The 12,957-nt window shown below is 34.0% G+C and overlaps 1 protein-coding gene across 1 annotated transcript; it reads right to left on the reverse strand.

Moving 5' to 3' along the window:
- Positions 1-11,022: 11,022 nt before the first annotated feature.
- On the reverse strand, positions 11,023-12,306 carry LOC116111678 (protein MTL1-like). The gene has a single exon (XM_031397821.1). It carries the CDS (start codon positions 12,304-12,306, stop codon positions 11,023-11,025), a length of 1,284 nt encoding a protein of 427 aa, XP_031253681.1.
- Between the last annotated feature and the right edge of the window lie 651 nt (positions 12,307-12,957).

Consider the following 12,957-nt stretch of genomic DNA (forward strand, 5'->3'; position numbering starts at 1 on the left):
GAATGAAACTTAATGTTGATGTAAAGAATAATGAAGTGAAATCAAGTGAAGAAGTAAAGTATATTTATAAACAAGAGCTTGGATTCCAAATTTTACAACGATTAGTAAACTTGAGTAATTCTCATATTCTATTTGTGGGTAGGATAAGGAAGATTCCTAAAGGAACACTAAATCTACAGGATTTGGAAAACTAGTACATTTTAAAGAACCGATAATAAAAGGAATTAATTTTAGTATTGCAATCCATGTAAAACACAACTGAATAATTCAACATAATCAAGTTACCACCACCATATCACCCTTATATTGTATCAAATGCAGTTTGTGTAATTTTTCTTTCTGTTTTTAAGAAAAAATATCCTCTGAATAACAATACTTCAAGTAGAAAAATATTAAAAGTGGTATTTTGAAGGTAGATAAGAGTTCATTATCTTTTCAAATTCTATTTAAATTAAATTAAGCTTATTGATGTAGCAATTTGCATCAACGAGAAATACGTAGGAGTTTGTATAAAACTTGCGATTTCAATGTTCTATCGATGGATGAATAAAGAATCAAGAAGGAAACAATTTTTAAAGTGGTTCAAATGTTAAGTGTAAATATTTCGTCCATTGTTCTTGTATTGTTTCTGTGCACAAGTACAACTTACGAAATATTAATCAAAATCAAATCCCTAATTTTAATGAAAAGTAAGCTTGTATACTATTGCAATAACAAACTTATAAATAAAGTTAACCTAAAAGAACGACACGTGGCGTGAATTCGTGCGAATTTATCGCACAACAAAACTCATTTTTAAAATTTAATAGCATTAATTCTTAGAAATAGAAATTTATGCTGGAGTAATGTACAAGCTCGTTCATCTATTTATTCAACATATAGTCCCTTACCCTGATCTTGATAACAAACTTGAGGGTAATTTTGTATTATTATAAACTTAAGGGATTCCAATGATATATTCAACTGTCAAGACAGTTCAGTTTAACTTAAACAAGAATCAGAACGTTGCTTTATTATCCTACAAAGAATAGGAGAAAGTTAAAACTGATTCTTCTGCAAATTCTTCTTTTATAAATTCTTTCTCGTTAAGCTCATCAAAATGCATTCTTCATTTCATTCTTTGCTGTAAAACCAAGCTCTGTCTCTCTTTCTCAAATAACTGACCACAACAATGTCTCTAATGGCAGTTCACTGTGCTTGCAAGCTTTACTATTCCAATTCAAGAGCACAAACCGATACCGACCCATCTTCAAACCCTTCAGGCTCCTTTGAAGTTCGTGTTAAAGAAAGATATATTCTGAAGTTTCAATCAGACGATGGTGTTGAAATTGTTCTTGAAGACATTACTAGTCCAGAATTCCGCTTCGTATTGAGCATTCCTCTACACTTTCCTTCGCCGCAAGCAAGAACGGTGTATATTAAAGACATTGTTTCGAGTTTGAATCTGGATCCTTATGTTTATGAGTTCGTGAGTGGTGAGATGACAGAAGTTGTTGCGGAAACAGTGGCAAAAACAAAGGGGAAAGAAGAGTTCAAGAAGATGCTTGCTGTACAAGTTACCAAAGTTGAATTGATAAGGAGGAAACTGCTCGGATTTTTATACAAATTGTTGGAGTTTAATTGATACAACATTGTTTCATATATTAATTGTTGTGGTTCTTGTTTTTGTTTCCTATAAACAAGTGATTTACATTTGAACATTGGTTCTCGTCATAGATCAAAATATTAAGCACTGCACGTTTATTTTGCAATTGAATTAGATTTTGTTTAGTAGTCGGATTTAGTTGCTGTTTCGGTTCAATCTGTCTAGGTAATACTATATTGACAAACCGTTTTTATTAATTTTTTCTCACAAACGTGATATGTTAGCCTGTAGTGGGTCTTCTCTGAGTAAATGCGAAATTTTATTTTTGATACCAAGGTATCCGGGCAAGCTCACGCGCACCATAATTAATCCTTGGGGTTCTACAAATGTAATAGGTGATATCAAAGTGGTTTGAACCCAGAAAATCAACGAATGAAGCAAACCTTCTTGATCATCAGACCAATCCCTTGGGGTTAAATTTTTTCTTTTTGGTATGTGGGATTGGATTAAATTGAATACATGATGGTTATTCAATTTCTATGGATATGATATGTTAATGTCACTCAAAAATCACAAATTAACTTCAAATGTATAGTATTACTTATAATCCGTAATAGACAAAAGATTTTTCTTTTTCTTTTTTCTTTTTTAAATTTTCTCCCAAGCTAAAAGATTCAATCTATGAAATAAAGGTCAAAGAAATTTTCATTTCATAAAAGAATTATAATAATATCATCTGCGTAAAGGAATTTTACCATTAATTTAGAGATTTTGTCCCACATCGAGCTTTTATTTATGAGTAGCATTACACATACAACTTTTTCGTACAATCTTTTCATATAACCTTGATGTGGCTGCTCACGATTGGTTAGCTCGCAGTGGATCCCGTCTGCCCAAATACAAACTGACTAATCGCGAGCTACCACCTCAAGGTTGTATAAAAAAGTTTGTATGAAAAAATTGTAAGTGTAGTTTTATTGTAAATAGAAACCACCACTGAGTGGTCGAGTGGTCAACTAAGACTCTCTGAGTATATTATTTAAGAGATCCTGAGTTCGATTCACCTTGGCTACTAATAGGGGTGACCATTGGAGCTCTTACCCAGCCAGTAGTTCTAAGGTCCTAGGGGATTTATTCCAGTGTACGCAAGCTGGCCCAGACACTTCCAATCATTAAAAAAAAAAAAATAAACAGTAAATAGTAAAAAATGTTAAACTTAACTCTTTTTACTATTGGAAGTTCGACTTCTCCAAAAATATCCCCATTCTAATTTTTAAATTTCAATCATACTCCTTAAAGTCTTAATCTTTATGAGCAATACTATACTTACAACTGAATCATACAACTAAATAAAAAACAAATGACAAAGTAGTCATTTTATATAAATTTTGTACAATTTTTGTCTGGTTGTATGACTCAGCTGCAAGCAAATCATTATTGAATCTCTATTAACCTATTTTATTTAGGTTCTTATTTTACATTTATTGTAGCAGATATAGTTGATACACAAAACTAAAAACTAAATCAAATTGTTTGCAAAATTAAAATATATTCGTCATATTTTATCAAATTTATAATTTGTAATACAAAGTATAAATATATATCATACTTAACATTACCAAGGATATCTATGTAAAAATGCTAGTTTTCAGATATTTAAAATTTGTAAAAACAAACACTTAATACTTATAATCAGATATTAGAAAACTACAAACAAACATATCATAAATATTTATTTCACTCTTATTAATTTAGATTTATTCAGTTGTGAGCACCAATGTTTTGAATCCCAGTCTGGACCAATCGGTTCGAGACCAAGACTTGGCCACTTTACTAAGTTTCACCTCAAGCCAGTCATTATAGCTAATGACACAGGCCAGGTTTATGCTCGACCCGAACCAGTTGAGGCTCCAGTTCTCGGTCTGACCAGTTGAACCAGTCGATCCGAGCCAAGTTTCAAAACATTGGTTTCCTAATCCTTCTACTAGTGAGAATCCAATTTGCTCTTTATAAATACTTTTGTTCTTTAATTAAGTTGATTTCAGCTCATCACTCATTCAATAACATTATGTCCCAATGTCTCTTACAAAGCCAACTGATAAGAGCTTGAAAATACATGTTTTGTTAGTGATTCAATTGGATTATTTGTGGGAAAGATTATTTGTGGGAAAATGTATTTAAATTGTGAAATTTAAGTTAATTATTTCATAAATATCTTTTATAGGACCACGGGTGTATTTTGAGTATTTTCAGGTTATAAATGATATTTGAATGAAGAAAATGATGTCGATAGAAATTGTGACAAGTAGAAACAAACAATGCAAGAATCGGAATTGAAATGAGGAAGTTATAATGCGTTGAAGATGAGACATAAAACCTGGAAATTCTTCGAGATGAGCATGCCTCAATATTTTAATCATAACTTGAGGAAATCGAAATTCAATGAATCTTGTGGTGTTGGAAAGCTTATTCAGAGGACTACAAAGTTCGTGTTGATTATTTTGTAAAATTCTGAAGATTCTAGACTTATGGGACAGAAAGAACGATCGCTGCAGTAACCGTTTCTGTCGTTGCAACAATTGAATGCGGGCCTGATGGGTTGTTTTATTTTCCTAGTCCGAATCTGACTTGCCTAAGGCGTTTAATTCTTTCTTACTTATCCTCTAAACCCTAGCACTATAAATAAGGGTTTTTAATTAGTTTTTAGTGGGATGAAGAAGGAGAAAAGAGCAGCCACTCTTTGGAGATTAGAATTTTAAGAGTTTTGGTTCACAAATTAGAGAAGTTTTTCTATTTTTCTTTCTTGCTCTCATATTTGTTAATACAATGATTGTTTTTATTACTTAAAGTATGGACTAAATTTATTGTCTAGGGCTAAGATGTAACCCAATTTTATGAATATGCATTGAATTATTTGTTGTTAATTTTTATCAAGTTTTATAATTGCACTTAGTGCTTTCAATTCTTAAAGGACTGAGAGTTGAATGATTTTATGGATTTGGTTGAAATCGAGAGATGAAACCTAATTAGTCCAAGCTAATAAAATCATAGATTGAGCGAACACTAAAGATAGGTTACCACGATCTATGAGGCTCTGGTAAATTCTATAGAACTTAACAATCTTTTAACTTCTGAATCCAACTTAGAGATATTTTGGATTGTTGCTTAAGAGTTAATTTGCTAATTGATCGAGAGAAAGCTAGTGAAATATGAGGGAATTTAACTTTTAGAATAAGCTTGATTAGGTTAGCAATATTTGTCAATACATAAGATTAAATTGTTGTGAAATCTGTACCCTAAGTTTAATATCTTTTTACTAACATATTAATACAATTATGCTCTTGTTTTAGTTTTTAGTTTGTTTTATTTTTCATTAAATCATTCTTAAAATTCTGTTTTATCAAATAGTAATAAAATATATTAGTTTGGTATTTGGTAAGTAGTTCTCTTGGGATTCGACACTTGTTTATTCGAGCTTTATTATTTGTGCGATTTTGTATACTTGCAAATACCCTGTCACCAACCTCTCTCAAAAACACCACCACAACGTCTCTAATCGCAATTCAGTGTGTTTCAAAGCTCTACAATTCTAATTCAATAAACCCAACCAACACTAAAGACAGAGGAAGAAGTTTTATCAATTTAGAGTTGCGTCTTAAAGAAAGATATATTCTCAAGTGTCAACCAGAGGAAGAAGTTGATGTTGTTCTTGAAGACATTACTAGTCTAGGATTCTGCTTTGTATTAAAGATTCCCTTTACGCTTTCACACACTGCTTTCAAGAACATTTTACGATTTCTGTTTTAAAGACACGATTTCAAGTTTAAATCTTGATCCTTATGTCTGTGGGTTCATGAAGGCTGAGATCACAGAAGTTGCAGAAACACTATCAGGGAAAGAAGAGTTCAAGAAATTGTTTGCTGTACAAGTTACCAAAGTCGAATTAATGGGGAAGGAGGAATCTGCTCAGATTCTTCAACAAATTAATAGAAAGTATGGGTTATAGACTTACAAAAACGCTATATCCACTGAAAAATTGCACCGAAACACGTGGAGGCCACTACATTGGACGATTGAATACTGACATAAATGGACGGCCGTCCAACGATTTCGGACGGCCGTCCATACATCCTGGACGGTCATTCATAGTGGAATGGACGACCATCCATAAAAAATTGTTTTGTTTTAAAAAAAAAATAATGGACGCTTGTCTAAATTTTATGGACGGGTGTCCAGTTAATATGGACGACCGTCCACATTTTATGGACGGCCGTCCATAAAGATGGACGTCAGTCCATCTTTATTCGTCTGCCTCTTCTTTAGAAGGCGCCCATTTCTCTATAGAGTGTCCTACAACACCTCCATTCAAGAAACACTTCTTCAGGATCATATAAAGAATACCTGAGGTCGGGATCCAGGAACTCCTGCTAGAGAACTTCTGCTTAAAAACAAGACTTTTTGAAAGGTGATCAATAAAAAAAAATAGGATCTCTGAAAGCCAAAAATTCAAAGTTCTTTCTACCGTTGAGTTTAGCCTTTGTTTGACAGTCTCTCAACTTGCGTTTAAGTCTTCCACTAATGGGAGTACTAGCTAACTTTCTCAAAGTAGACCCCTGACAATTTACCAGGTTATTGTCATCATCTTGATTCTCTTGCGTCCCAAAGTCAATCAAGCACATTGCCCTGCACCTCAAACGACCATTCAAAATATTAGAGAACTGTAGAAACAAAGAGCCCCAAAACTTAAGAGAGGATCTGCTGTAGTTCGTGAAGAGGTTGAGAAGGAAAGGGAAATGATGCAGTTAGGTGATGTATTGCGTGAAGAGAGAGCTCAAATGAAACTCTCAAAGGCTAAATATCAGCTTGAAGAAAAAAATGCCGCTGTTGATAAACTGAGGAGTCAACTTGAAGCTTTTATGGGAACCACACGTTAAGCTCTCCAGCGTTGAGTTCCATCCACAATGCGTTACAAAACATCCTATCGCTAGGTTTGACAATACCTCTACTTGTGAACACCACGACACTATGATACCTTGTTGCTCTAGTTCTTCTCTAGATCTGGGATGAGGAAGACCAAGAACCAGAGCGCATATGAGATGAAGAAGACGATGAACTAGAGCGCAGATGGAGGAAGAAGAAGAAGACCGCAGTTGATTTGTTTTTTGAAACACTTTCCCCAAAATTTTTTAACATAAACGTTTTTTAATTAGAGTAGGGATGCCCATCCAAAAATAAAAGACGGCCTTCCATTCCTTATGAACGAGCGTCCATTACATACGGACGGCCATCCTTACACAATGGACGGGCGTCCATTCCAGTTTTTTTAAAATTTTTATATTTTAAAAAGAGGACGAACATCCCTTATTTACGGGTGCCCGTCCAAAATTTATGAACGCCCGTCTAATATTTATGGACGACTGTCCATAACCTATGAACGACCGTCCCTAATTTTTTTTAATATTTTTTATTCCATTTATCGATGGACGGGCGTCCTTTAAATGGGGACGTCCGTCCATAGTAAATGGACCCCTGTCCATATAATATGGACGTGAGTCCATGTAAGTGAACAATCGTCCATATTTTATGGACGGTCGTTTACTAGAAAAAGTTTAATAATGTCAAATGCGTTGAATGGTCTAAGTCAGGGGACACGTAGATCTGTACAAAATTTCGGTGCAAAAACCCCGGTGTCTGTAGTATTGTTGATAGACTTATAGATATGGAGCAAGAAAGTAGTGCTTTTTGTAGTCAAATTGGTTAATATTTTATTCTATACAATTTTTGTTTTTAGCTTATGATTAATCATCGGGGTGGGACTCTTTATTTTAAAGAACGTCTTTCATATAAATAAAAAACATTTTGTTTAATTTCTAAATATAAAGAATAAAATTTTTATTCAAATACAATAGACTCTTTAAATTTAATGAAGATACTCTTTATTTTCAAGAAAGAGACTTAATAGGAGAGAGAATTAATAAATAAAATACATAAAAATTTGTAATTTTTTTAATTAAAACTAGGATAAAAAGTGAAATTTGACTCTTTAGATGTAAAGAGTCAAATTTACTCTTTAATTTTTATTTAAAGGATAAAGAGTAAGTTAGACTCTTGTTTTTATAGATAGACTCTTTATAATAAAAAATTTGAGTCATATAAAAAATTCTTTAAAGATGCTCTAAGTGGGTGATTTGCTATAAGATTAGTTCTTAAGGGGTGTAAAAGAGTTGAGTCGAGTCGAATTTTGAACTAATCGAACTCAGCTCATTTGCTACAATGTCGAGCTTAAGCTTGGTAAGCTTGAAAATTCAAGTTCATGTTCGAGTTCGAGCTCGAACTCACAAAAACTCTCCAATTCTTCATTTTTTCGCTTTTCCAATCAAGTTTTTCAAGTCGAGCTTGAGTCGAGCTGAAACCTAACCGGCTCAAACTTCACTCGGCACTATAGCCGAGCCGAGCCGAGCCGAGCCGCTTGGCTCACACCCCTAGTTCTTATTAATTGCAGCACTGTTAATTTTCAATTAGTATGTTGAAACTTAAAGCTCTGCAAGAATAATAAAACTTAACTGAGGACCAAAGGATAATGAATAAATAAATATATGGTAAAACAATGTAACGAATACAATAGAAAGATGTCCAATTTTATGAATTCGCACAGAAAAAAAATCACACTCAACAATCCTAACATATAGCAGCAACTTGATGCACTTAACAGTATAGCAAAGAAATATATTACAAACATACTCTAATTGAATAGCACCAAAATCTAAAGCATTTTCAATCCTTGAAAACATCTTCCACTACTCAAACTCCTAGTCATTCTAAAATACAATTCAAAACTATCTAATGCACACCAATTTGGGCACCCTTCTCAAGTAACTTAATTACAAGATGTTTGACTTTGACCAACAACTATGTTCCCATTTTAATGATACAATGGATCGATTTCTAGTAAAAAACTTGTACGAGAAAAATGTGAAAATCTCCAGCACATTGAAGGTAATCATGCAGTCATCGATGTCTTTTTTGCCCAAATCATATTTCAATACTATCTACAACTCACTTGCATAATGAAGCAAACCTGCAAGAGCAAAGAAATTGACCCATAGATAAATAAAGTGATTAAAGGATTTACAAACTCATCCACAGAAAAGGCAAAAGAATGATATCCTAGCATCCTGGGAATTGTGTGAATGGTAAACTATATTGACTCCCCTGACCCATGCCTTAAGAACAATCCCGCCACTTAGTTTTGGAAACTGAAAACATCACCTCGATTTTTCAAGTTCAGAAGTTTAATTTAACTAAAGAAGGATATTAGTGTCATTTTGCCTATACATATAACATTAAACATCATAAACCATTCATGCTTACTTTAAAATTAACCAATTATGGGCATAATAAGTGGAGGAAAAAGAAAAAAATAGTCATATGGATGACATTCTACCTGTTCTACCCTCCAGGACTTTTACTAACGGCTACGTTTACCAATATGTTATCAATTTCCAAGTTTCAGAGAAGATGGAATTCAAACATAACTTTATGAGGACAATAAGATGCGGTCCATGCTATTATATAAGAACTCTGAATCCAGTTTAACTCCAGCCCTTTTTCATGGAAATTTTTTTCTTCAACAGAAAATTTGTTATTGAATTTAACTTAAACAGAGAAAGACTGTTGTACTAGGGACTTTTGAATCTTGTAAAAGGGATACTGCCATAAAGACACCTGCCCTGGCTTTCTAAAAAAAAAAAAACTAAACCACAAAAAAAAAAAAAAATAATAAAATCAAATAAAAAAAAAAAAAAAAAAACAACAAAAAAAAAAATTATAAAAAAAAAAAAAAAAAAAAAAAAAAAAAAATAAAAAAATATAAAAAAAAAAATTATCAAAAAAAAAAAAAATTAAAAAATATAAAATAAAACAATATATAAAAAAAATATAAAAAAAACAATAACAAAAAAAAAAAAAATATAAAAAAAAATAAAAAAATCAAAAAAATCTATAAAAATAAAAAGAAAAAAAAAAAAAAAAAAACACCAAAAAAAAAAAATTTTATAAAAAAAAATGTATCTCTCAAAAAAATAAAAAACTAAAAAAAACCCCCAAAAAAAAAAAAAAAAATAAAAAAAATGTAAATCATGGATTTGTGCTCAATAATAGATCACAGTTATCAAGTTAATAATAATATATTATCTAATAATACAAAAGGTGATTGGATAGCCTTAACTTCAACATTAATATGTGATATCTATAGCTTTTTAGGGCATTATGCCTAACAATAATTTCCAATAGGAACTAGGAAACCCAATGAGTCCTAAGGTCCCCAGAATTTTTAAAAGCATAATCAAGGGATGAAGACACAACTATATAACACTAAAAGGTGTAACAGAAGATAAATAAGGCAATTGATGGTTTGATCTCAAAACCTAGCTACCTGATGGTGGTAAAGGCTTGTCCTTCACCATTCCAACTCAATCTCTCATTATTTCTCTAGGATTTGAAGAGTTGAAGTTGTTAGACACCAGATGACTCAAGGTGCAGAGCATTGGGTCCAAGTTCTAGGTAGATGGAACTCGATTTATGAATCTAAAGATACAGTTGTAAACATTTATAAGCTCTCCAATGCTTCAAAAGCATACCAATTTAACATGTGTATCAAATAATATCGTTAAATATCAAGCAATGAAACAAAGAACTGATGCAAATTCTTTAAAAAAAAATAAAAAATTATGATTTACATAACCGTTAGTAAGAAAATCCTTTATGCATGATTTATGATATAAACAATTGTTGGAATAATCAAATTCTATGTATTACTTCTTTCATGTTAGAACATTGATGTGAGCAATGTCTCTTCAATTTTATTGTCTTCCACTAGGATCAAATTATTGTTTCCCATCATACAAAGATGGATCATGTAGGAAAGGCCTAATTCATATCAATGAGTAATCAACCAAGCAAACAATAACAATTGCCACATGACCCTAGCTGAAAATCAGAGTATATAAAATGATCCATGGGAACAGAAGAATATCCAAATGGAACACAATTATGACCGAGTCTCAAAGAAATTACTATTCTGTATGTTACCTCCATCTTCAACCCATTATACAACATTTCAAAAATAAACATTACAGCTTAAAACAACTAAGCAAATAATCAGAAACAGAACAAGAACCGACCAAAAACAAAGACAAATAACATATCAAATCATACAGAAACCAAGTTCATTCAACAAAGTCATAGAAAACAGAATGTTTCTCAATTTAACACCAATTCAGTAAAACAACACATACACAGTATAAGCAACTAAACATACATGTGCACTGAATCCAAAAGAGGCGGATTAATACAAGTACCAATCTGTATGAACAGAATTAAATCCCACATGCAAGATTAAGCATAACTAAGAATAAGATTTCACCTGCACAGTTGAATCACTTAGAAACCAAAAGAATTTCAGGTTTCTTCACCTTGCCGGGTGTATTGACATTGGAAGATGAATTAGCCTCGGTGGTGGCGGCAGCAGAGGCCTTTGCAGCAGCAGCAGCTCGCTCTCTATTATCAAGCTGAATCAAACTCCTGGTCCCTATAATCGCCTGAGGGACCAAATCATGAGAAGCCCTAGCATACAATCGCCGAACAGCAAGGGAAGCCGAGTCCTTAACATCTTGAGAATTCATTGGCCCCAACAAACAATGCCCCAGTATCCTCAAAACAGGCTGCAAAAATTCCCAAGGTAAAGGAATCCTCACTCCCTTCAATTCAACATTTCCATTTGCACCCCCATTTTCTTCAATTCCCAGTTTCTCCAAACCGTCAACAACTAAATCATCAATATTATGGCCATGGCCGTTCACATTTTCACCCTCAAAATCCAACCTATTTTGACAATCACAATCTTGCCCAGCCCACACCGCCGCGAATTTACAAAATTCAAGCTTGGACCAACTCGGCATCTGCGAGATCTGCTTATAATAACAATCAAAAGCGGTTCCAAGAATACAAGCACGCTTCGTTGACTTCACAGCAATCTGCGGCTCCAAAGGGGCCGATAAAACTCCAACGGACGGCCTAGATTTTTTCTCCTTAGCTGACTTAGTGGGCTTGTTTCGAGGAGTGTGGTAGAGTGAGGGTTGAGATAAGTCCGGGATTTGAACGAGCAAGGCTTTCCCCCCACGTGACTTGGCTTCAGAGCTATAAATCGCGAGAATTACGGCTTCGAATCCGGAGAGTGAAGGAATTGAAGAGGTTTCGTGGGAATGGAGACGAGAGAGATAAATAGCGGAGAGGAGAGGGACGAAAGAGAGGACGATGAGACGGAGATGGGAATCGGACGAAAGATACGTGTCGTAAAGCCATTGGCAGAGGGGATCTGAGCCGGAACCGGAGAAAGGAGCCGAAAGGGCGGAAGAGATGAGGGAGAAGGCCTCGGGGGAAGAGAGAAGAGAGAGAGCGGGACGGTCGGAGTCGGCGAGGGAGGAGAGAGAGAAAGAAGAGGAGGAAGAGGAAGAAAGGGAAGAGAAAATGTTGGATAGAGATAGGATTCGAGAGCGGGCCTTGGAGACAGACTCCCACCAAGAGTGCATAGGGTCGTGATCGGAGGCAGTGGTGGTGGCGGTGGCAGTGGTGGTGGGGTGGGGATTGGAGGAAGAGGTGGAGGAGGAGGAAGGGGAGTTGGTAGAGTGGTGGTTGTGGTGGTAGTTGACGGTGAAATCCATCGTGGTTGGAGTGAGATTTGGGTGGTGTTCACTAGGGCCGTTGATACTTAAGACCACCGGCTAATTCAACAGCTTGCACAGTTTTCTTATTCTCTATTATAAGTTATTAATGAATTAATAACAAAAGAGTAACGTCCCACGTCCCAAAATCACTTGAATTATCCCTTTTTAAAAGCCGAATTAAAACTTAACTCCTTTTTTAAATTGATTATGGACAAAATTACCCTTGTTCTAGTTATCACACATACGCAAATTAGAGAAAATCAAAACGCAACATCATTTTGCCTCCAATTGAAATTCAAAATTTCTTCAGTTTGGATTGGACTGAGTTCTCAATGGAGTTTGCTTAGGTATTACTTGGGTTTGTTGATCTTTTGATTCTGGGATTGGAAGAAGAAAGATTGGGTTTTGGGTTCAAAATTCCTCCAGTTTACATTGTAAATGTAACTGATTCGGTTCTTTTTTTTTTTTTTTTTCCTTTTATGACGGGAGGTGTTCAGGCTAGTTTGTACAAACTTAACTAATTCTCTAAGACCTTAGAACTAGCGGTTGGATAAGAGTTTCAATAGTTGTCCTTATTAGCAATCATGTGGACTCAAATTTGAGAAATTGTGTTAGATCCTCCTCTTATATTCTGTTATGCCTAAAAAT

The sequence above is a fragment of the Pistacia vera genome, unplaced genomic scaffold, assembly GCF_008641045.1.
Source record: "Pistacia vera cultivar Batoury unplaced genomic scaffold, PisVer_v2 Contig649, whole genome shotgun sequence".
NCBI classification, from domain to species: domain Eukaryota; kingdom Viridiplantae; phylum Streptophyta; class Magnoliopsida; order Sapindales; family Anacardiaceae; genus Pistacia; species Pistacia vera.

Excerpts from the sequence above, each read along its gene's own strand:
- LOC116111678 (XM_031397821.1), bottom strand. The coding sequence starts at position 12,306 with ATGGATTTCACCGTCAACTACCACCACAACCACCACTCTACCAACTCC.